This window comes from Mytilus californianus, unplaced genomic scaffold (genome assembly GCF_021869535.1).
Source record: "Mytilus californianus isolate M0D057914Y unplaced genomic scaffold, xbMytCali1.0.p SCAF_13, whole genome shotgun sequence".
NCBI lineage: Eukaryota > Metazoa > Mollusca > Bivalvia > Mytilida > Mytilidae > Mytilus > Mytilus californianus.
The window spans coordinates 16,400,176-16,426,791 of NW_026262615.1; the positions used below are offsets into that span (position 1 = coordinate 16,400,176).

Genomic DNA, 26,616 nt, shown 5'->3' on the forward strand with positions numbered 1-26,616 from the left:
AAAAGATCATGTAGGTTCACTTTCCAGATATCTGCTCCTTGTGAGATAATTACATATTACACTCTTACCATGCGGTGTAATTAACAAAACCCCTATAGGTATCAAACTATAAAAAAAAACTCATTGAATTACTTGTACAAATAATAAATAGTTCTCTTCATTATCAAACATAAACATGAGTTCGTGGTATGAAATAAGGTGGCACCTAGGACTTCTGTTTTGAGGTGGAAAGGTGGTATAATCAAGCAAAATATATATTCGGGGAGCGTAGAGAGGCAAAAAAATAACTGTTTCAAGTACTATAGTTCAAGGAAAATCATTTTATTTTTGATATAATTATATAAGTGAAGGAAAATGACATTTTCTTTATAAATACGTCATTTCTAAGAAAATATCTGAAAATTATGTTTTCGCATCTATATGCAGTTCAATTTCTTGTAGCTCTGGGTGTCTGATTCGAACTTGGAATGATAATTTAGGTACAAGCTCAGTTATCTACCCTTTGGTTGATACATCCTCCAACGCAATCCAAGGAGCTTTGAATCTCCTGCATTCACAACATTGTGGAGCTTTCAGTTGAAGTCTGCGTATACGTGGAAATGGTTGTGGACAGTATAACCAAATGTTGAAGATTTTGAAGTTGCTTGGTACACACCTGTATCTGTATGGAAACATCCAGGAAATGCAGGGAACATTCTTACAAGATTGTGGTCTGAAATTGATAAAGTATTTTGTTTTAATGAAAGCTTCTGGATAACATTTTGATAAATGTACATCTTAACGTTGTGATTGTTTTACCTTTATTTTCATTTTTGGGTACGAGCAATCACACTGTAGAATGCAGAAATTTGGAGAATTTTAATTTTATCATGCATGCTACATTTATGGATCAGAAAAATAAACTTTATATCAATTCATAAGTATACACTTATTTAATGAATGGCTACTGGTAAAAAGAAGAATATATATAGCAAGTTTATTGTCCCAAGACACCAACTAGGCCCGACCAAAGTGGAAGGAAATAGTACAATAAACTTTCTACTTTCCGAAAAGTCATTATAAATATGTGTTTTATTGTAGAGAACGTATATGAAAATGTTTAGTGCTTCCAGTTAATAGTTTTTGAAACTATTAACTGTTAAATTGTCCTTTTACGAGACCATGTTGACTTTGCTTCCAGTAAGTAGTTCATACCGAGTAAATAGTTTTTGATACTATTAACCGGTAAAAAGTCTTTTCAGACAATTTGGTTTTAAAAATACATTTTTAATACTGAGGTATAATAATAAATAATTTTGACCCATGTGGATTGCACTTTCAAAATTCTCATAATAGATAAGTTGAACAAAATATCTGTATCAGCATTAATTATTTTAGCTTAAATGATGATAAGAATGAGAGTGAAATCGCATTTCAAAAGATATACCAACAAATCAGAAGTTGTTCACCCTTTCGACACTATAGTGTAAACATATTTTTATTAAAGAATTCGTTAGGTATGGCTACAAGAATACATAAATACGAAATATACAAGTAATTCAAAAATTGGGATTAGGAAACAAGAGCAGTGCTCTTATATAAATCAACCTTCCTATGTGTCGACACTTTTGGCAGCGTTTTTGAGTTCATGCGTTCAAAGGGGTTTTAAAACTTTGCTTGTCTTTAATTATGGTTTCCCATCTTATTATATTATGTAATGTAATGTAAAAAATGGTTTTGTTTAACTTTCTAGGGTTACATCGGGGTTAAGGGAGACAACTCTTCATTTCAGAAAAGCGTATTTTTAAAGCAATTATATTTAACTTGTGGTTCCATTGATTTCTAAGAGCCATGTCAGAGGCGGATTTAGGGGGAGGCCAGGGGGCCCGGGCCCCCCTTTTTGGGGAAACATTTGGTTGATTATATAGGGAATCACTGAAGCATGACTGGAGCGGGCCCCCTCTTAGGCAGTCAGTGGGCCCCACTTATGAAAATTTCTGGATCCGCCACTGCATGTCTCTTATCATAAGTCAATTTGTCTTTGAAGTTTTACACCAAATAATAACTCACTTGCAGTCAGCATATGTTATAGCCGTAAAAACAGTATTCCACCAAGGTCTCAGTACGTAACACTTTTTCCCGTAATACCAGAACGTTCTTCCAATAGACAATGATCTGAACTTTGACTCACACATCGACCCTCCTATAGGTGGTCTAAAATATCGTAAATATACACATAAACATAAAGTGAATTGTGAACAATTGTTTTATTAATAATTTGAAACTGTTTGTAGTATAGACCATGTAATTTTCAATGACCGGAAGAGACAATTAAGCAATAAACAAATATCTGGTTAATATCCGTTTTTGGTGGGGTTCGTGTTGCTCACGGGGTGTTTAGGTTTTTCTATACTAACTTTTGTGTACTGTTGTTTGTCTGCTGGTCGTTTTTTTTTTTTTCGTTTTTTGCATTGATATTTATTGTCAGTTGGTTTTCGACTTATGAATGCGCGTATCCCTTCCGTATCTTTTGCCTCTCTTTTATAGAGTTTTTATATCTATACTTTATATTTACAGTTCAATATATGTATATATGATGTAAGCGTGTGTCTATCACTTGAACGCAATGTTGTGTGAGATTTTAATAGCTGAACTGTTAGGGTTTTTTTTGCCAGTGACTTTTGTCCTTTATTAACCAGAACGAGACTCGTCAACGGACACTACCAGGCAGAAATACAAAAAAAAAGTTGTCCAAAGTAAAGCATGAATAAGAAAATCAATTAAAATGATGTATATATGGAAATATATTAATCTTACTTTTGTGCGATCCACGGGTCTTTGGAATTTAAGGAAATGAGGCTAAGTGCAGTTTCTTTGTCACTCTTTAACTGCTCATAATCTCTTTTATTATTTTCAGAAAGTTCTTTCTCTGCTCCATCTATTTCAGACCTATATTAAAATAAGATTTTTCAGACATATGATAAAATAAGGAATTCAGACCTATGACAAAATAAGATATTTCAGACCTATGATAACGTAAGATATTTCAGACCTATGATAAAATAAGATATTTCAGACCTATGATAAAATAAGAAGCAATTCACTTAGTCAACATAACTTTAGTATCAGCATGTTTAATTATTACATGTTAGCTATATACCACTTCCTTGGTATCAGCTAACACGATTTATATATGAGGAATCCGAATCACAAAATTCCATAGGTATGAAATCCGAACATTCGACCTGTCACCAATACAATACAAATTACAGTACATAGACACACAAACAAGATAAACAAAGTATAAACAACAAACCTAATTAGAAAAAGGAAATATGGCAAAATTATTCCAATGTTGTAGTGTACGTCTTATTTAACGTGTGGGTGTCGAGGCAAAAAAAGTAGATACATGCATAAAACCTTTCATGACACATAGATATATAACGAGTATGAATTCTTTCACATGTTAAACATGTCTTTAAATATGCAAACTATACGTCTGTAAATATTGATGAGTTTATAATCTATAAATAACTTTCATGCATTTTTTCTAGTAATAGGTACGTGAATGTGCAGGTCGAGATTACACACTACACTTTTAAAAAAAAGTTTCTATATAATAACATTACATGTATGTTTCATTAAAATCCGTAATTTGGATTAATTGACATCAATCACGAGACACTCAAATAAAATTATAAAAAGAAACATTCAATTATTGAATATAATATGACGAAATATTAATGTTTAGAACGTTAGATCATAATTGAGTCCAGATTTACATATACAGGAATATGGGGTATTTCATCTTTATTTTGTTTGTTGCGTTACATTTGAACCTTCGATTCTTCGATATGTATTTGTCCTTTTGGTGTAAGATAATCTAAATGAATCCATATTGGTATTATTTTAGTAGAATTTTCTATGCGATTTGCATTTTGAAAAAAAAAACGGCATATTCACCCGAAGAAAAAAGTGATATTCACCAGGCTAAACGTCACGTGCTTTTACGGGTATATACATGTATAATAACGGTAAAACTGTTTGACGAACAATAAGCTTTGCTACAATTGCCGAAATACTTTTATTCTCTCGGAATATCGAATATAAAACAATTACTGCATATCTTTTGTATTGGTAAATATGTGGTAAAATTGACCGTATTTTGAAAAGTCAACGAAACCAAACATATACCTCGCCAAAAGACAGTATAATATTTTTTTAAATGTGCAAAATCGTTAATTGTTTGAAAATTATTTGTAGGTAAAAGAGATATAATTGTGATATTTTTGCCATTACGAAGCTGGATACTCTGAATTTTTTTTTATAAAATAAATAAAAGATATCGTAAACTATATTTGTAAATTAATCGTAGTTAAAAGTGATAAAACTCAGCAATGTTTGCCATCGTGATGCGGGATTCCCTGAATTACTTTTATAAAATATGAGATATATCGCAAATCATTTGTAAATAGTTTCTTGAAGTACAATTTATTAGAAAATTTTACAGAAACAAGGATGTACTGATATACAAATGCCACCTGAAAAGACGAAACGTGTATACAGCTGACTTACTCAGGGTATTCATCATTATCATTGAAATCAAATCCTTCTGCTATAATGTCATTATACTGGGCATCACAATGGTCTTCTTCTTGGCAAAAGCCATATGCCAAGACGCAGAAGAATACCTAAAAATTAAAGGTATTGATGAGCCAAATCAATAAATTGAACAAGCATGCACATTTTAATATTCATTTATCAAATACAGTTTATTTTAGTTTGGGCCTGTTTTTTCAGAGCCCAAACCGAAAAAAGATGAAATCCCAAAAGATGAAATACATAATAAATAAACTGAACTTTAATTTTGTGAAAAGAAAATTCAATGATTTTAAGTATGTCGGCGGAAATCCCTTCCAATGATCAATATGGGAACAATTAAGTGGTTACATACTTAATTTTTATGATCTGCTTTTTTTCGTTTAGAATATTTTAAATTGATTAAACAATTTTAAATATGATAGTATATCATGCATTATTTACTGAATATGTGATCTCTCGGGTGCAAAGTTGTTATTGTTATACTTTCGGATTCAATGATTGATTGATTGGTGTTTAACGCCAATGTCAGCACTATTGTGCTATTTCGTTGAGGTCATTTTTTATTGGACGAGGAAGCCGAAGTGCCCGGAGAGAACCACCGACCTTTAGTATGAAAACTGAAAATCTTAGTCAACTTCGTAAAACAGTAATAAATTGATTGGCGATTTTTTGTAAGTTTTAAGCCATATGAATGCAAATGACGTATCACAATTTGCACGAAGGTCGTTTTCTAATTGCTTCTAAATCTGCATTATTTTTCTTTCATTTACAATAAATATGAATACAATTACATATCTGAATAGATCAAACATGTCAAATGAAGCTCGACAAATTATCATTAGTTTAAAATTATCATTATTTAAAATTATCATTAGTTTAAAATTATCATTAGTTTAAAATTTTCATTGTTTATCGTTTAAAGATGATGGCATAGATACATAGATAAATCATCAAAATACAAAATTGAAAAAAAATAATTGAAAAATACAAAAAATAAAAATATAAATAAATAAAATAAGGAAATAATTACATTATCAAATAAACGATAGGTCAATAAACATTGAAAAAAAATAATTAAAAGTTAATGATTGGAATAGTTTTGGTCAAACATTTTGAACCTGGAAATTAGAGGTAACAGTATAGTTTACCAATGTTCAAATATCATATTTAAAATCAGTTATAACTATAAAATAATATCTGATTATTGACAGAATGATATATGAATTAAAATAGAAATAGATACGTACCAACGTTCTTAATATTTTCATCTTGAATCAATATTGTTGCTGCTGAATATGTTGATAATTTGAATTAAGCGCCGTCCGTTGTATATATACTCGATGGAGAACTTTGATTGGTGAATATTGTATCCAATTAATATCAGAGTAAGAGTATGCGGATATCAATGGTCCACTGAAGCAAAATGTTGATAAAATTTTAACTGTTTTATGTTAATTCATGTCAGTAGGACTAGGTTTACATTAAAAGTTTTTTATGTGTGCTTTAGTGCAATTTTAAGATTTCATTATCAGGCGATCATTCGTAAACTGCGTCAACAAATTTCTTTTGTTAGAAGACTTTATAAAAAAAAAGTATTCAAATGAGTTGCAATATAAGTTATTTTCGGCAGAAAAAAAATATTTTTTTAAAGTTGTTTCCTTAAAATAATGATTTATATAATAACAGAATTAAAATATAATACTTTGTACTTTGAAAATATAAACTTAAGTGCATGCAAACCAAAGTGTTTTCTCTTTTGTTTTCTTTTTATCTTTTTAAGAAAATGATAAAAATCAGGATATAGTTAATTATGTTACAGTTAAAAACAAATATCACAGCACTTAGATTTGTACTTAAAAAAAGAGTATTATATTTTGTCTGGTGCACCAAAATTTTCATTATAAAGATTTAACACCTTTTGGATGAAGAAATGGTTTATAATCTTAACCTTTTCATCATTTATGAAAACTACAATGTTGTGTTTAAAAAAAAAAGTCGATTCGACATCTGTGTTTGGAGGAGTTGGTGTTGCTTGATCTTTAGATTTCTCTTAAGTGTTTTCTATAATACTATCTTTTCTGACCGGACGTGGCTGTGTAATTAATTGTACATCCCGCACAACTAAACGGAAGGCCCACTTTGGCAAAAGTTTTACTGCTGGTTGATAGAAGACCAGAGTGACCATATCTCTAATTCCATGTCACCCTTGGGTTCCTTTGATTTGGAAACGTATCAGATATGTTGATTTGATAAGTTTTAGTGGTATTTTACGTGTTCATGTTAGAGGTTTTAGAAACTTATCCTGCTTGAAATCTATAACTTCCATCTAATAATTGTAAGTATGGAACAGAAAGCAGATGGAACGGGTATTAGCAGTAATCATATCAACAATTGTAGGCATGCTAGGCTTACCGGTAAATTGTCGCAAATTTAAAAAAAATATTTTAGAGCAAACAAAATACTGATTGCAAAACGTCATGGCAAATTATCGTCAAAATATTTCATCGTACTATTATTTTATTTGACAAAAAAAAACTTTTCTATGCGTCAAAACCTGAAGATAATTTGAGGAATGTTAAGCAGATCTTGCTCATCTAGTCGCAGCCGTCATGTTACTCATTTAAAGAGCACATGGTGATTAGTCTCATTGATGATGTCACAGTCGAGAAAACGAGTAGTTATCAGGAGTCAAAGCATGGAACATGTGCAAAAGCTTGACAATGTCAGACGTGCATTAAGGGATAAAATGGTTCTATGATAGACTTTAAAAGTCACCAGTCAAATTAGAAAGTGAAAAGCTGCATCATTAAACCAACTCATGACGAAGACCCTAGAAATCTGAAGAAGTGACTTATGTCACTCAATACGCTAAAGAGTCATCAGAATTTTCTATGTTGAGTTCATTCAACAATTTAACCACACATGAAGCGCTATTCGTTTGCGTAAGACTCATCCATTTGAATCTTAATAGTTGAAAAACATTTCAAAATAAACTTGTTGGAGAAAGTTTTGAGTAAATAACATATGTCCGTGAAATCACAATCATTATAATGAACATATACCATATCAATGAGGTTATCAGTAGGCTATGGCAGATTGCATGTACGAACAAGAAGCTTGAATTGAAAAACCATTTTGTTTGTCATAGATCGAAGTTTTCAGTTGTCCACTAGTATCAAATTCAGGAAAAGGATCTTGATTCGATGGTTATCCTCATCAGTAGACTGGTTCCCGATCGCAATATTCAGTATGTTACACATATACCAATATAACAGCGTATGGCTATTAGCTAATACCTGGAACGTAGTACCGGGAACCAGAATACCTCATCCGAATCTAAAGGACTATAGGTTATTTTATGTTAAGGTGGTACCTAACACTACAGGGAGATAACTCTGTAAAAATCAGCTAAACGTTTTAATAACGTTGTATTGTAAAGGAAATATTAAGCTTCTCAATGATCAAAATTAGTGTTTGTCAATCTGCTATATAACCAATGAAATTTTTCTGATAAAGTGGTTGGTTCAAATTTTTTTGAAATTTTTATATTTTTGTCAAAGGGTCAAAGTAAACATTTTGTCAAAATTTTATGAAAATTAAACGAGCCAAATTAATATTAGTCAAGGTGTTGGGTACCACCTTAATACCCCAAAATAAAAATAACGTCAAGTCATTGGTTGATTTTATATTGCTAAGGAATCACGACATTTTGATGTACTCTTTTGAACAATTATAAAAATGCATTAGATTCTGAAACGACAAATTTAGAATATACCAAAAAAAGAGAAAATACCTCAAGGAAGTCGCAAAAATCTCATAACTTAGCCAGGCAGAGTGTGTAGACAAGGTATGCATTTACCTCTATGCATGTAGCATGCCCCATGCGAATGATACCTCGAGTGAAATTGTCACAATGGGGACACGGACACACTTGGCGAACTTTTAAGATCAGACGACAATTCTTGCAGTTAGCCGTGTATATCTCGTTAATTGCAACAGACGCATACCGTTCCGTGTAACAAAAAAGACATTTGTTTTGCTCTGTACTGTCCATAACGACAGGTTTACATGAATATATATTAATATGCACGTAATCGCTGCTATATGTGTGAAAGATTTTCGTCAATATATCTGTAAGCCCCAGTAAAGGATTTCAAAGGAAATATAACCCGGCAAATTTGTACAAATGTGAATCAGAAATAAATCAAATTCGTGACAATTTGTTAATCCATCTAGCTTATCTTTTACATTTCTTTGTGTTGGATTAATTCTATTGTTAAAATGTTTGTTTGTCATATGGAAAACCACCTTGACGATAATAAGTTACTCCATCGGACACTTATCTTTTTCTATAGATACTGTTTTTATGTACTCTTTTGTATGTTATCATAAGCTCTGTTATAGGTTTTCGGTCTGATACTGTCCGGACCTTGCCAAAAAAGTTTAAAGTATTGGTATTCCGTCTTTTGGTAATTATAGCTGGAAAACTCCCGGTTATAGAAACACAGCCTCAGCTAATTAATGAAACAATAATAGGCAACAGTAGTTTACCGTCGATCCATTTTGAAAATAAAAAATATAAAAGAAAGGAATTGAAGAAAGAAAGAAAGAAAGAAACAAACAAAAATCTTTGATAATGAACTTAATGATGTTTCCGATTTACGGTTTGACATATTGTAACTCAAGATTTTTCCTTGAATATGCATTAAACTCTTTGTCCAAAATTTAGTAACTTAATTTCGTTTTCTTCTGTCAGAGTAAAATTCTTTTGTCCCATATATTTCATATCATTAATACAGCTACATTTTTACCATCAAAAATGTATTCCAAAATCAATCGAGTGACCTGTCATTGTTTTTATATATTGTTTTATGTATAACGCATTATCTCGTCAAAAAGACGTAATTTGGGGGAATTCAGAAGAGATCATTCGTAATATTGTACTCGTACAAACTTATGACCAAATTACGTCTGGAAGGGCTACTCATACGCATTGGTATTTCGTTACTAAAATTCATGCCATTTAGGCTTTGGAGGATGATTGTATCATTAGAAATCATTCTTCATCTCCTTATTTCATGTAATTAAAATATTTTACGTTTTCACAAAATAATGCCACAACCTGACTTTGCTGGAAAAAAGATTCGATTCAGTTTGCGAATTCAAATATTAGTAAAAGTGTTAGAAATGGAGATTATTGGCTATGATTCATTTTCAATATTTGTATAAAAGAATCGAGCTTTGAATATGTTTATCATTTTTTGGTTCTCTTAGAAATAATTTGATTGTTTAAAATACTTGTTAGACAAATGGGATGGCGAATTTTGATTGGTGAACATGCATTCAATCCATATTAGAGTTAAGGTACTATGATACAGATTTCAATAGTGCAGCGATGCACCATATAGATTAGAAATTTTGCTGTAATGCACATTAATTTTATGTTAATGCATGTCAGTAGGGTAGGGTTAACATCATATGTTTGAATAATATTTAGGTGCTATTTTAAGAAATATTACATCATCAGGAGATCAAACCTTTGTAAACTTTGTCAACAATTTTCATTTTAATTGAAGACCTTATCACACAAATTATTATACTGAGTGCCAATAAAAATTATTTTCGATTCATAAAATTTATATATGTTTAAGTTGATTCCTTTGTTTGGTGGATAGTTGTCTAGTATTGTCAATCATACTTCATATTATTGTCATTTTGTTTATTTTCTTTTGTTTCCTATTCTGACATCGGACTCGGACTTCTCTTAAACTGAGTTTTATTGTGCGTACTGTTGTGCGTTTGTTTTTTCTACATTGGCTAGAGGTATAGGGGGAGGGTTGAGATCTCAAAAAACATGTTTAACCCCGTCGCATTTTTGCGCCCGTCTCAAGTCAGGAGCCTCTGGCCTTTGTTAGTAATGTATCATTTTTAATTTTAGTTTCTTGTGTATAATTTGGAGTTTCTCGCTGCATTGAAGACCCATTGGTGGCCTTCGGCTGTTGTCTGCTCTATGGTCGGGTTGTTGTCTCTTTGACAAATTCCCCATTTCCATTCTCAATTTTATTCATCTCCTTATTTTGAATAATATTAAAAAGCATATACATTTTCACATAATAACGCCACAACTTGACTTTTCTGGAAAAAAACTTAAATTTTTGCGAATTCAAATATAAGTATCAATATAAAAAAAATGAAATTGTTGGCCATAATTCATTTTCAATATTTATATAAAAGAATCCAGCTTTAATAATGATAATCATTAATCGGTACTCTTAAAAATAATTTTATTGTGTAAAATACTTGTCAGACAAATGGAATGGAGAATTTTGATTGGTGGATATGTATCCAATTAATATTACAGGAATAGTATGCGGATATCAATGGTCCAATGAAGCAAAAGTTTGCTGTTATGCACTATAATTTTATGTTAATTCATGTCAGTAGGGCTTTGTTTACATAACAAGCGTTTAGGAGTAATTTGATACTATTTTGAAATATTTCATTATCAGGCGATCATTCGTAAACTTTGTCAACATTTTTTGTTTATGTATAGACTTTAGCAAACAAATATTTTAAGTATGTAGCAATAACAATCTTCGACTAACAATATTTATTTTTTTAAAATGCTTCCTTGAGATAATAATTTATGTTTATTTTTGTAAATAAAATATACTTGAAAATACAAAAGTAAGTAAACCAAAGTGTTCCTTTCTTCTTCCTTTTTTAAGGAAAATGGTAAAACAAAAAAACTAGATCGATTTTTTTTGTTCTTAATTAAAGACAAATATCACAACCATTAAACATTCTAACTTCAAAAAGTCATCAAGTATTATATTTTGCCGATGATTTATTGCACAAAATCTGCCTTAAAAACAATTTTTGGTACGGATATCGTTTTTGTTGTCCGATCCTTTCAATCATTTATGAACACTAAAATGTTGTGGATTCTAATAAAGAAATTGTCTACTTTGTCTATCCAAAGGGCCAAGTGAGCTTTTCTCCTAACTTTTACAACAAATCTTCTCCTCTGAAACTACTGGGTCAATTTTATTCAAACTTGGCGACAATCACCATTGGGGTATCTTATTTCAGAAATGTGTCTTCTTATAGGAGTTATTGTCCTCAATTGACAAATTTTAATACTTTTTTACATTTTTGCCTATTATCTTGAAAACTATAATAGATAGAGAGAAACTTTAAAATGCAAAAATGTTTAGCATGACAAGTTCTTCAAATGAGTCTTATGGCCGAAATCGTCAGTCGACTCCTTATTAGAGTTATTGCCCTTTGATGACGATTTTTACCAATTTTGTGCGTTTTTGCATTTTATCTTAAACATTATTATAGATAGATAGAAACTTAATAAGCAAAATGATCAGCAACACAAGATCTACAATTAAGACAACATGCAGAAAATCATCCGACGACTCCTTATTGGAGTTATTGCCCTTTAATGACGATTTTCACAAATTTTGTTTGCGTTTTGCCTTATATGATAAAAATTGAAATAGATGAATAGAAACTTAAGATAGCAAAAATGATCAGCAAGGCAAGATCTACAAACAAGTCAATTTTTGCCGATATAGTCACAAGATCAACAAAAAAGAGAATTTTGTCATGAATTCTATTCACGGCTGCAAGTTGAATATGCGCATAGACCTAGGCGAGCGACACAGGCTCTTTAGAGCCTCTAGTTCTATTTGACGCCGGTTTTCGTCTGATTTTATGTTGCCCAATCTTTAGTTTTCTATGTTGTTTTTCCCTTCATCATTTCTAATTTTGTTGCCATGAATTATGTCGGTTTTTTCGGCTTTTGAAATTTGATTGTCCCTTTGGTATCCTCGGACTCTTTTTTGCTAATATGCTAAATCTAGTACTTTTTCATAACAGCTTACATCGTATTTTCAAATCTGTTTCGTTTTAGCAGTATTAAGTTTCAAAACTAAAACGCTATTTACCTTCTTTAATTTTTCAAAGTTGTTGATAGTGTTCGTGTTGCTAAATCTTTAGTTTTCTATCTGATGTTTTATGGATTTGTTCGTCTTTTCGTCGTTTTTCGTTTATTGACAAAGCATTGTCACCTTTTCTTCGACTTTTGATTCTGAATGTCCCTTCGGTATATTCTGCCTCTTTTATTCAAGTAGATATATATATAATTTTGTTAATTTTAAATAGCAGTATGTAAAACAAATTTGAAAGTTCATAAATTTCGATGCAGGGAACACCCGTGATATATTATTAGGTATTCATTTTCTATTTTTTGGAAAGCAGCGAACTATTTTTTCGAGGAAATGCATATTTTAATCGGTATGTATATGTTTTTTGGAATAGATTTTTTTCCTTCCCACTTTTTTGATTTGAGTCTTTCGTAGACGAAACGCGCGCCTGGCGTACCAAATTATAAGCCTATAATGTCAAAAAAATGCTACTGTGTATTAAATCATAAAAAAATCAAAAACAAAAACAAACAAAAAACTGATTTCATCATTCGACCTTTAAGTCTCGGAATAATACTGAAAATGATTTATTTATTTATTAATTTATTTGACCAAATAGACATTATCTTACGAATACTGTTATGTGCCTTGCATATTTAAATTAGAAATAGTGAAGGAATGAACAAACATATTCAGTAAAGTAATTTTTCGTTATGAAAATTCATTTTGTTAATATATCACAGATGTAAGCGTCTTCTTTATTCTGTACAAAATGAAATGCGAATATATATTTCATTGACAATACTGTCAAAACTGCTATACAAGTGACAAAGAAAACATAAGCGAATCTTACAATCCTACAAACATTTTTTTTTATTTGAATTGTTGATGTTAATAGTACACGCTCCTTTTTTACCTCTGTGTTGTAATTGTTTTGAGAATTTCTTTTGATGTTCAATTAACACATTTTATAGGTTTGGTTGATGCAAATGTATTTCCTTATGGAGTCTGCTGAAGCAATACTTTTTTTTATAACCAGGATTATTTACGGGAAAAAAATCAGCAGTTTCACTTACTTACGTATATATTTATTATGAGAGTTCATGCCTTATGGCGTGTGTCAAACTTATTATCCATTAAATTATATACTGATTTTATCTATACGCCTCTGTGGTGTTGATTTCTTTTCTTATGGTTCGATGACCAAACTTTAAATTATTTCCGTATATTTTCATTCGCTAATGTTTTACCCAATGAAATGCAAGTTTACTTCAATATAAATGAGAAGCACCGCGAAGTTCAAATCAAACAACACTCAACTCATTCTAGAATAGAAATAACAGATATGGCTATTCTACGAATTTTGGTAAGTAATTGAATATTTTTTAGACTTTAAAATAATAAAACATCTACTTAGATGTAGTAATAAATGAATAAATCTATACTTTTATAAACTGAATTTATTCTCAAAAACTTATGATTTTACTATTATTTAAAATGTAGTTTCTTAATTTGAATATTTATTCTCTTAACTTTTGTGTTATTTCTCATAATTTCTCTTTTTGTGAACTTATCGAAAATTAAAATGTATGAGTTCTAAAATTGGGTTTCTTAAGATTTTTGGTAGCTTGCGTTTGGTCAAATCAAGAGTTTTATTATCGTCAAATAATTATATTGATATTAGGACTCTTTTTGTACGTATTTATTCAATAGTAAAATATCGAAATGTATCGTTTCTTGTTTAGCCAATACTAATGCTCTTCAATCACAAACTGTTTGATTGATTAATTGGTAGCTACTTAACGCCCAATGACAAATATTTAATGCATATTCATGAAAAACAATTTTGATTGAATGATATATTATATTAGGCATATATTTTTACAAGAATACATTTGATTCTAGGGCGGCAAAAATGTAGGTTTGAATATAGAACGAATGGTGGAAAGAAAAAACTGCTTCCACTGTAGCATTACACTGATTAAGCCGAAACTATGTTAAAGCCAATATAAAAAAAAACCGTACTTTCTCCTATTATTTTTCAATGTAGCCATCCAGTTTACACTTTGGAATTTCGGTGTATAAGATTCTTCAAATAATTTAAAAACAAATGGCTGACGAATGAGAAGTCAGAATAATTGCCCCCACCCCCTTTGTTCACCGGCCTTTCATTATAATATCATATTTATATTATAGGGGATTGTGTTATGTTTTTCTGCTGTTGTCAACTGTCAGATTTGTGCATCGGAGGCGAAAACTGAAGATCCATTCCAAGGAAAAATAGAAGATGAAAGGGGCTATCCAAAGTAAGTTAATAACAATTTAACACAATTAGCATCTTTCTGAAGGTCATGTTCGTTTGCCGTTTTTAGGTTAGCTCTTTGGGAAAGGGGAGGGGTCATTTAGTTGCAATTCAATACATTTACTATAATATTTTTTATTTTTCGCAGACATACATGTATTTTGACAGCTTTTCTATAGACCAGGAAAATAAAAACGTGGAGGGATCTGTTCAAATTTTTAAAAATAGTTTTAAATACAAAGTTGTATTGCATTTGTAGGTTATAGATGGAATAAATATAAAATTCTATTAGTTTGTAGTTTGGTTTCTATTGTAACGTTTTTACAGAGATTCGGGTGTTTTCTAGTGATATGTTTGATTGTATGTTCTTTTGTTCTTTTATGTACCTTTTGTTCGTCAAATGATTGACAGAAATATAGCGACAGTAAATTATCGATGTTCAAATGTCATAAATCGATTAAAATGAGACAAATCAAGGTTACAACCAAACAATGAGGGAATCGCATGAACCTCAAAAGGAGCGAGACCGGATGTATCGACAGTGTGTTGACGGCAAATCATTTTCAGCGCCTGTTTAATATATTTTTAATTGTTTGGACCCGAATAATAGCTTGACAAATTGCACATCGTGATTTTATTTGTGTCTTTTGAAACAAGCATTGTACCCCTTATTTAAAGATAGTGTTTGGGTAATACGGGACTTCAAAAACTTGTGATTTGTCTTGCTTTCTTGCTTGTTTTCATTCACAAACGCAAACACTATCAGGCAAACCGTATACATACATGCGGAATCGATAAATGAAATTTCAACGTGAGCTATGGTTATAAAAACGCACGTATTTTTTTTCTACCCTTTTCAGAGCTGAAATAGAAAGTGCATATGAGAAGTTAGACCGGGACACAAAAACACAGATCAGAAATGATGCTGCTGAAATGGCAACGTTGAGTAAACTGGACTTCCTCCCTGTGTAAGTAATAATGTTTACTTTTTTCCATCTTTCTGTCCCTCTTTTTTTTCCATTTTTCTGTCCATCTTTTTTCCATCTTTCTGTCCAGCTTTATATCTTTCATTCATCACTAGTTTTCTTTTTTTTTTCTTCCTTTTTCTCTTAATATGGTTATGATTTCATGAATATTTGTAAAAGGGATATTTGTTTTAGTATATTCTTATTAAAAAGAGACAAAATCATAACAAAATTTGCAAAAGTTATTAAATTCGAAAATTGGTACAAATAACACAACAAATGATAAATAAAATCCACTTTTATGCACATATAGTATCCTTATAAAATTAATGCACGGCTTACAAAGCCATCCAGCTGCGTAGAACAGCGTAGACAAGTAACAGGGGCGGAATCAGTAAATTCAGAAGGGAGCTTAATTGCATAAAAGTAAATATATACCGCCAAGCGGAGCGAGGCAAAATGTTTTGGAAAATTTTATTTTATAAATGATATTTTTTACATTAAAAAGGGGGCGTACGCACTCTTTGTCCCCTAAATTCAACAACTGACTGCAAGATAAGATGGAAAACCATAGCAATATGTCAAGGGCAAATCATACTGTGACTGTGTCGTAGTGACGTATAAATAGAACAATGTAACACAGTCAAAAATAAAGATAATAACCAAATGAAATATGACCTGAAAAAAGGAAATATTTAAATGACTTCAATTGTATGAGTGACCTTTACTTCTATTATTTTAGAGAGGTATTTTGTTGATTCCCTGTTTTTTCCCAGTTATAAAATTTCAGCTTATCGTTTATCCATGCTATGTTTTACATTACAATTACAAATAACAAATTAATTCATTGCTTTCATGCATTCTTATTTTTCAGTTCGTTTTTGTCATCTTCCCTCTGCCCCCACAAATTTGTCACAGTCTATCCAAGAGGATGGCATTTCCTAAGCAGTAGTTTAGGAAAGTGTTGGATTCTCAATAATTGGTGGAATACTCCTCTTTCGTACGCTGTTTGCGCGTAAGTACACATATAATAGAAATTTTAAAAATGTATTTATTCAGGGGAGGACAAACGTTATATAATTTACACAACAACATTAGTGTAATGTAATTAATGTAACATTAATTAATATTAACATTAATGTAAATAACAATCCGGGTATAATTTTTGCAAAAACGAAAATGAAAGTATTTAGAACGCACCACATCATAACCCTGCTCTTGAATGACATATGATATTAGGTATATATACCTTTTGTCCAGATTGGAATAACAATACAAAAATGTTCCTTCAATACATTCCTCAAACATTTGGTTATATGCTTTGTCAACAATTTGGTCTCGCATCAACTTTTTTCAGTTTAGAAACTTGCGATAAATCCAATAGGGTTCAAAATACAATGCTCACAAATGCCCATTCAATCACACTTGACAAATTGCCCAGGGAAATTGTTAATCTGCATATATTTGTGATAACCTTTGCTATAACTGTTCATTATAGGCGAAATTTACTATCCGAAGTGTAATTGTCCTTCTTTTTATGGTTACAAATTTGTAAATTTGTAAACGTTAATATTTGAAAATCGAAAAGCTCTGAAAATGCTGGAATTGTGTTGGCATATTCTAAGAAGTCGTCAAAATTTTAAAACGATTAAGTGGTCAAATTCGACAGAAAGACTTTCGGTTTAAATTGTTATTAAAAGGAAAATACATTTAGGGGTTGCGATTCTATGGGTACTCAGTATGAATGGAACTATTAGGTGTGTTCTGATAAGTATCAGAAGGGAGGGATAAGATCTCACAAAACATGTTTAACCCCGCCGCATTGTTGCGCCTGTCCCAAGTCAGGAGCCTCTGTCCTTTGTTAGTCTTCTATGATTTTTTAAATTTTAGTTCATTTATATTTTTCGGAGTTTAGTGTGACGTCCATTTTGACTGAACTAGTACACATTTTTGTTTAGGGGCCAGCTGAAGCCCTTCTCCGGGTGCAGGATTTTCTCGCTGTGTTGAAGACCCTTTGGTGGTCTTCGGCTGTTATCTGCTCTTTGGTCGGGTTGTTATCAACAAAATAATAGTATGTCAACCAGTCACTATAGTGAGCATTATATCTTTTCATTCGTTTGCTCGTCCGTTCGCACTGTTGATACTCCACGATTGAATGGATTTCAATAATACTTTCAGAAAGTCTCATTACTGGCCGATCTACGGCGTATTATACAAGTGAAGAGTACAACAATATTATTTGATAAATAAATCAATAACGTAAAGCTTCGACTTATTGATCGAATAAATTTGTGGGAAACGGGAATATCAGATAAAAGATTTATAACAGATAGTAAAAAGAAAAAGAAATTAAAAAGTTTAAACTATAGAAAATGAATCCCTTATAACAATTTTTTTTCTTACTTATGTCTGCATCAATTCCCCACACGAATAACATTATTCTTTATTGTATATTTGTAGGACAAAATCATGTCAAGACCTACCTTGTTCTGCTAAAAACTACCGTTGTACACCCTCGAACCACAAGGGTTACGTAGCTTGGACCTATTGTCCAGGAAAAGGATTCAGTCGCAGATGGTTTACATTGCCTCAGTGTTGTGAATGTCAAAGATTTAAATGTTGAGAGAAAGAGAGAAAGAGAGAGAGACCCAGAACATTTTTGATCAAACAAAATATAATCCTGTATTAAATACGAATATTGGACTGAAAATTAAATCTTGATATAATTTGGAATTTTTAGTTGTTTCTTTAATAACATGCATATCGAATGGGGTGAAGATTTTATCCTTTACTCCATTTAATGTCATCCTATCGGACGTGATATGTAGCATGCACATCCATGCAAAGACAACCCGACAATGAACATTATACTAATTAAACTAGGTAAAATAAACGTATAAAGTCCCTTTTAATCTTAGTTTTATCTAGTCAGGCATATGAACTGTAATTTATGAATTTGATAATTACACAAAGATTCAGTGGAAGAACATAAACAGACAAAGAAATTAAAGCACGTAAACTATACAAAAAAAAAATCTAAGTGCACTGCAGTTGAGAAACAGGACAGCAGAACACAAAAATGAAACATTACAATTTCGCCATTACAGACTATAATGCATTCTGTGCAATAGTTTCAAACACGTACACCACATTTTGTGATTGGTTAAAACGTTATGAAATTCAACCAATGACGTGACGTTATTTTTATTTTGAAGAACAAAGTTATTTAGAATTTCTGAATCATTGACTAATGGATATGGGTTTGGCTCATTGTTGAAGGCCATACGGTGACCTATAGTTGTTAATTTTCTTTTTCATTTTGTCTCTTGCAGAGAGTTGTCTCGTTGGCAATTATACCACTTCTTATTTTTATAATACATAGTATCGTAAATTGTGATATTGAAAATTCACACAATTTTTGGAATGAATGGTGAGGTTAGTTACTTAACGAAATCTTGCTACCTTTGAAAAGGGAAAGTGTTCCTTAGTCCGTTTTTGTCCGCTCCATGAAAGCGAAGTCGAATTTGTTCATTTAATGCTAATGGGATTACTTCATATTACAACTATCATACAAAATCATGCAAAGTGTTGTCGTTGAATTTTTTCTGTCCAATAAGGAATTTCGTGTTAAGATGTATGTGAAGTTAGCAGCCGGTTCGTTATTCGATATTCGATATTCAATATCCAACCGGCTGCTAGCAGTCGGTTCGATATTCAAATTTTGTTGAAAATCATAAAAAAAATAAATACTTGATAACATTGATAGTATGATTTTCATAGTTAAGAGGACTAATAAATTACGTAGGAAATCGTTTAATGACCCCTTCTCGCTGTCCTCGAATGTAATCCCTTTTGTAAGTTACATATTTGTCTTTATGTACAATAGATTTTTATCAATAAAACGACTTCAAAGATGTTATTCTATATATGATATTTCTTAAAACAAAAAGAAAAACCGATCTCTAGAAAAATTTAGAAATATAATTAAAAATATTTATGGAAAGCCCAAAAACGAAATACAGATATCTACGGAGGGCTTAGATTGTCACTTTTCAGCTAAAAATTGTCAAAATTTCAGGACAAAGGGCACAGGGCAATGATGAGAGCCCCCTGATCTCTCAATCTTTCTAATGTTATGCAGACATTTAGTTTTATATATAGAGAGTCTTTGATTTAGTTGAATTTTATGGACATTGAAAGACCAGGGGGTCGCACTCTCATTGAAGCGGTCTCAGGTAGGTTTTCACTATATATTTTGAATATCAAACTGGCACTTTAGGCCCTCCGTAAATATAGAAAACAGGAAGTTTACCCAAATTCCTTTTAGTCACGTTTATATCTACCTATTAACTAAATGTCTGCATAATATTAGAAAGATTGAGAGGGCAGAGGGCCTTCACCATTGCCCTGTGCCCTTTGTCCTGAAATTTTGACATTTTTTAGCTGAAAAGTGACAATCTAAGCCCTCCGTAGATATCGAAGATGACATTACTCTAGGAAATACTTCTGATACAACCTTTATATTTACAGAGTCTTTGATTTAGTTGAATTTTATGGACAGTGAAAGACCAGGGGTGTCTCACTCTCATTTAAGCGGTCTCAGATAGGTTTTCACTATATATTTTGAATGTCAAACTGGCACTTTGGGCCCTCCGTAAATATAGAAGACAGGAAGTTTTCCCAAATTCCTTTTAGTCACGTTTGTATCTACCTATTTACTAAATGTCTGCATAATATTAGAAAGATTGGTATCAGGGGGCTCTTGCCATTGCCCTGTGCGCTTTGTCCTGAAATTTTGACATTTTTAAGCTGAAAAGTGACAATCTAAGCCCTCCGTACATGTAGATATCGAAGATGACATTATTCTGGGAAATGCTTCTGATACAACCTTTATATGTACAGAGTCTTTGATTAAGTTGAATTTTATGGACGTTGAAAGACCAGGGGGTCTCACCCTCATTTAAGCGGTCTCAGGTAGGTTTTCACTATATATTTTGAATTTCAAACTGGCACTTTGGGCCCTCCGTAAATTTAGAAGACAGGAAGTTTACCCAAATTCCTTTTAGTCACGTTTATATCTACCTATTAACTAAATGTCCGCATAATATTAGAAAGATTGAGAGATCAGGGGGCTCTCACCATTGCCCTGTGCCCTTTGTCCTGAACTTATGACAATTTTTAGCTGAAAAGTGACAATCTTAGCCCTCCGTAGATATCCGTATTTCGTTTTTGGGCTTTCCATAAATATTTTTAATTATATTTCTAAATTTTTCTAGATTTATAGTCTTTTCTTTTTGTTTTAAGAAATATCATATATAGAATAACATCTTTGAAGTCGTTTTATTGATAAAAATCTATTGTACATGAAGACACATATGCAACTTACAAAAGGGTTAATATTTGAGGACAACGAGAATTAACGATAGAGAGAATTTACGACAGTTTGAAGGGGTCATTAAACGATTTCCTACGTAATTTATTAGTCCTCTTAACTATGAAAATCATACTATTAATGTTATCAAGTATTTATTTTTTTTATGATTTTCAACTAAATTTGAATATCGAACCGACTTCTAGCAGCCGGTTGGATATTGAATATTGAATATCGAATAACGAACCGGCTGCTAACTTCACATACATCAGTGTACATCGTGTTAAAGGTCATACGATACAGTTTTGATCCCAACGGTGATTTTTTTACGACAATTTCCATACACGCTAATTCATACCTAGTTAATTCAAATATGTAAGGAAAACATACCTTCATGTGCTACTTTTAGAGATAAATGGGTTCGAAATTTTAGACATTTGCTCAAAATTTCGGTTTCTTGGAAATTTACATCCTTTTGAGAGACATATCTAACTTTTTTATTTCAAAAGAAAGCGAGTTTTTGTAAACGCATTTGGAATGTCTTCTTTAAATAAATGTTCTCTGAATTTATGTAACATTTTTTGTAAATAGTTCATTTTAATTAAATTTTCATGATTTTGGAAAAAAAGTAGTCAATTTTTGCTATATGTTTATATAATTTAAAAAAAATATACATCGGTCATTTGTCCATAAAAATTGGTACAAATAATCTTCATACATGTATATAATCAAGCTAAAAGCCATTTCAAAAAAGAGGGTCCATATACTCGTTTTCAAGCTTATTATTAAAATCAGTCAACAAATGCATATTTTCCCAACATGTCACAGTTTGACGTCTCGAACAAAAATCATTTTACGTTAGCAACATCATTATTTCCCCTGTTAAATGTATCGATGTATCGTATGCTCTTAATTGCAGATTTGGAGTTACTCTCAGATGAATTTAATGTCAGCTAGTTTGGCTAAATCCGTGACGATTTAGAGCTTTATATACGGTATAAACAAATTGCAATCCCAGAGGAATGTCTAATGCCCAAGCATGTCTTTGTGAGTTTACTGTGATGTTGGATTGCTGAGTCATTGACATTTTACATCCATCTCCATATATTCGTATGTTCTTATTTTCAAATGTCCTTAAAATCAACTTCATATCATAATCAGTAAATCATATTGTTAAATAGAAATGAAAGGAATTCAATGGGACAGTAACCGAATAATAGAAATTCACAAAAACATTCTTTAAGATAGAAGGTTTCTGCGTGTGCGATTAAAGCACATTATATTATGTTTTCCCAAATATTCATGGTTATAACGGTTATTGTACCACTACAAACACTGCAACAATGGATTTACAAATTAGGTGCAGAAAGAGGCTCGGAAGATATCAAAAACTCATTAGTGGAAGGGAAACTGACAGCGCCATGGGGAAAAATAACAGCGAAATTTATTAGTAAAAAAAAAGACTGGTTGGAAGGATAATTTGACCGGTTCGGGTAATGTTTCTTCTTGACAACTACTAACTGGTAAAAATAACGTTAAAATACGGCTCAGCGTGTTGGTCTAGTGCACAAAGCATGGTTCATATTTATACCTTACTCGCCCCGAAAGCGTGTCGGTCTAGTGCACAAAGCATGGTTCATATTTATACCTTACTCGTCCGGAAAGCGTGTCGGTCTAGTACACCAAGCATGGTTCATATTTATATCTTACTCGCCCCGAAAGCGTGTCGGTCTAGTACACCAAGCATGGTTCATATTGATATCTTACTCGCCCCGAAAGCGTGTCGGTCTAGTACACCAAGCATGGTTTATATTTATATCTTATACTCGCCCCGAAAGCGTGTCGGTGTAGTACACCAAGCATGGTTCATATTTATACCTTACTCGTCCGGAAAGCGTGTCGGGCTAGTACACCAAGCATGGTTCATATTTATACCTTACTCGTCCGGAAAGCGTGTGGGGCTAGTACGCAAAGCATGTTCAGCTTTAATATATCTTACTCGCCCCGAAAGCGTGTCGGTCTAGTACACCAAGCATGGTTCATATTTATATTACTCGCCACGAAAGCGTGTCGGTCTAGTTCACCAAACATGGTTCATATTTATATCTTAATCACTCGCCCGAAAGCGTGTCGGTCTAGTACACCAAGCATGGTTCATATTTATATCTTACTCGCCCCGAAAGCGTGTCGGTCTAGTTCACCAAACATGGTTCATATTTATATCTTAATCACTCGCCCGAAAGCGTGTCGGTCTAGTACACCAAGCATGGTTCATATTTATATCTTACTCGCCCCGAAAGCGTGTCGGTCTAGTACACAAGGCATGGTTCATATTTATATCTTACTCGCTTTGAAAGCGTGTCGATCAAGTACACATAACATGGTTCATATTTGTATCTTACTCATTACGTTCTCGTCCGGATATGCATGAAATATTTGCAACTGGACGAAAAATACAAACCAATCCATCTATGCCTCAGGTTTCTGTTAACTTTGTGACTATTTAACTATTCATGGAACACTTTCTTTTCGTAAGAAAACAACTGTTCACTTTCAAATTCAGTTGCAACTGTTCACCGTAATCAGTAAACATTAATGAGTATAAGTATAAATTCCCCATCAGAAATGCGATTTAAATAGAAGAAATATCAAGACTATGATGCTCTTAACACAGGAGTTTGTGAACAGGATGCCCTGTGGGTGCACCTGAGTTGTAGTACCCCGAATGACTCTCCCCCTCCCCCCCCCCCCCCCCCCCCCCAAAAAAAAAAAACAAAACCCTTCCCCTCGATCCAATCTGATTTGTTAGCAATTTGAAAAAAAGCTTTTGTTCTTTTTTTATAGATATGATATAACACACAACTAGTTCCATACACAAGAATTATCAGAGAGATATAACTAGTTCCATACAAAAGAATTATCAGAGAAATATACACTTTATGAATTTATCTTTACGAATAAACCTAACGAATTGACCATTTGGATAAACACAAAAAGGTGACAATTTATTTACATGTTACCGTGCTTTAACATTTGAATATATATATAGTTTCCCCCTTAAATTGCAGGAGATAATATGAAAGGGCAGATAACTTAATCACATCTGAATAAGTTACCCCCTTCAGAATTCGCCGTTTAAGAATCACAAATATATATATACATGTATGGATAATTTCATGATGTGATCGGTCTATGATCTTACTTTTTACTGCCACAGGCTTAGCGGAGAAATCGTAAATACAAATGTTTAAGTCTTTGGTTTGACCTAGGCGAAATACATGGGCACCCGCACTCGAGAAAAGCAGCCTACTATGAGACTACCGGGGCGGTCCTAGACGTACAGAGAAAATAGCATAAAATAAATTAAAAAAAAAAAATAAAATAATAAAATAATAAAAACATGCCATACGAATTAAAACAAAATAATAACAAAGAAAAACAATAGTAAAAATTCCTTAAAGTGACAAGCATACAACACCCCTCCTCTCCCCAAAGAAAATTAATACAAAAAATAAAAACAAAAACAAAAAACAAATTAAAAGCACACACATATCTGTACTATTATATTCTAGGAGTCGACCCTTCTATTTCCCTTTTTTATTGCAATAATTTTGCGAAATAGGTTTTGTTTGTCAGGGGGATCCACCCATCTATTGTTAAGCTTCCTCTTATCTTATTTTATTTCCGATGAAGTTTTTTTCTCTCAAAAATCGAACTAATACTTGGTTGTTGCTACTTGTGGACTGTCATTCCAAAAAAGGATCACTCCGCGGTAGATAGTGCATCGGTACAGAGGACTGTCTTTCAAAAAGGGATCACTCCGCGGTAGATAGTGCATCGATACAGAGGACTGCCATTCAAAAAGGGATAACCTCCGCGGTAGATAGTGCTTCGGTATAGAGGACTGATCAGGACTGTCATTCCATAAGAGATCATCTCCATGGTAGATAGTGCTTCGGTAAAGAGGATTGTCGTTAACAAAGGGATCATCTTCGCGGTAGATAGTGCTTTGTTACAAGGAACTTTTATTTCAAATGGCAGTGTCGGATCCAGGGGGGAGGGGGTCCGAGGGTTGTAACACCCTTTCTTTTTGACGATCAATGCTTTTGAATGGGACCATATAGTTGGAACCCCCCTTTTAAAAATGGCTGGATCCGCTCCTGAAAGGGATCATCTAGCGGTAGATCGTGCTTCGGTACAGAAGACTGTCATTCTAAAAGGGATCATCTACGCGGTAGATAGTGGTACTTCGGTACATGGGACTGTCTTCCCAAAAAGGGATCACCTCAGCGGTAGATAGTGCTTCGGTATAGAGGACTGTCATTCCAAAAGGGATCATCTCCGTGGTAGATAGTGCTTCGGTATAGACAAGATTAACATTAAACTTTTTGTTTTTCCAATATGAGTTTATAAATAACGTAGTTATATTAATAGATATATAATAAATAAAGTTAACCTAGCTTATTTTAATTGTTCTGGATCGGTTCAGTTTATTTACGATCTTGAAAGTTTTGTATCAAAAAGTAAAATAATAAAAATACCGAAGGATAATTCAAAACGAAATGTCCTTTATCAAATGGAAAAATCAAAAGCTCAAACACATCAAACGAAAGGAAAACAACTGTCATATTCCGGACTTGGTACAGGCATTTCCTTATGAAGAAAATGTTGGATTAAACCTGGTCTTATAGCTAGATAAACCTCTCACTTGTATGTTAGTCGCATAGAATTCCATTGCATTGACAACAATGTGTGAGCAAAACAAACAGACATAATGAGTAAAAGATTTGGATATAGCAGTCAACATTGTGTTATATAATCTTAATCACCACAAAAACAAATAACTATTTCAACAAAGAAAAACAAAATGGCATATAGACACTCTATAGACAAAGTGCATAAGCAAAATTGGATGACAAGAATACAACAAAGTCCATAGCACAATAAGATAATGGCGGAATGTATAAATACCAAGCATCGTCTCGTTTGTTATAGATTCTGGTACTGAGATGAACGCTTATGTAAATAACGATGTATTGTTCGTCTGTTGTTTCTTTAATTTCTAGTTCTGGAGAATATGTTAATGAAACCAAATCAGAAACGTTTGGATTGTTAGTGGAGAGAACATCATCAATATATTTGAGTGTGAAATTAAATTATCTAGCTTCTTTGATCTTTTTTGCTTTAGACAAGTGTCTGAAGGAACTCCGACTCATATGAAAATAAGAAGTGGTCGGCAAGGAAAGGCTCACAGTTCTTTCCCATAGGAATGCCGACAATTTGTTGAAAAAATCTACCTCCGAATTCAACAAATTTGTTGTCAGTAAGAAACTCCAGCATACTGATCATTTGTTCCTCTTTGTAGAGTTCATAGAATATGTTACAAGTGCGTATTTATTTAAAATGCATTTCCATAAGGTACTAACGGTGCTTAAAATATAGTACTAGTACTTGATTTAT

General features: G+C 32.3%; 2 protein-coding genes across 2 annotated transcripts; one reads left to right on the forward strand and one right to left on the reverse strand.

Annotated features, from left to right (window-relative positions):
• Positions 1–305: 305 nt before the first annotated feature.
• On the reverse strand, positions 306–5,941 carry LOC127723273 (uncharacterized). Its single transcript, XM_052229841.1, has 5 exons — positions 5,829–5,941; positions 4,555–4,670; positions 2,797–2,928; positions 2,050–2,193; positions 306–712 (listed from the first exon to the last, which is right to left on the reverse strand). Exons 1-5 carry the CDS (start codon positions 5,847–5,849, stop codon positions 496–498), a joined length of 630 nt encoding a protein of 209 aa, XP_052085801.1. The 5' UTR covers positions 5,850–5,941; the 3' UTR covers positions 306–495.
• A 7,867-nt stretch (positions 5,942–13,808) lies between these two features.
• On the forward strand, positions 13,809–18,518 carry LOC127723274 (uncharacterized). Its single transcript, XM_052229842.1, has 5 exons — positions 13,809–13,884; positions 14,715–14,824; positions 15,681–15,788; positions 16,660–16,800; positions 18,246–18,518. The coding sequence occupies exons 1-5, from the start codon at positions 13,864–13,866 to the stop codon at positions 18,406–18,408; spliced, it is 543 nt and encodes a 180-aa protein (XP_052085802.1). The 5' UTR covers positions 13,809–13,863; the 3' UTR covers positions 18,409–18,518.
• The last annotated feature ends 8,098 nt before the right edge of the window (positions 18,519–26,616 follow it).

Coding starts and splice junctions, on each gene's coding strand:
- LOC127723273 (XM_052229841.1), bottom strand. CDS start 5,849: ATGAAAATATTAAGAACGTTG. Junction 2,929..4,554: donor GATAATGATGAATACCCTGA/GTAAGTCAGCTG, acceptor ATTTTAATATAG/GTCTGAAATAGATGGAGCAG. Junction 2,194..2,796: donor GACCCGTGGATCGCACAAAA/GTAAGATTAATA, acceptor ACGATATTTTAG/ACCACCTATAGGAGGGTCGA.
- LOC127723274 (XM_052229842.1), top strand. CDS start 13,864: ATGGCTATTCTACGAATTTTG. Junction 14,825..15,680: donor GATGAAAGGGGCTATCCAAA/GTAAGTTAATAA, acceptor TACCCTTTTCAG/AGCTGAAATAGAAAGTGCAT. Junction 16,801..18,245: donor CTTTCGTACGCTGTTTGCGC/GTAAGTACACAT, acceptor GTATATTTGTAG/GACAAAATCATGTCAAGACC.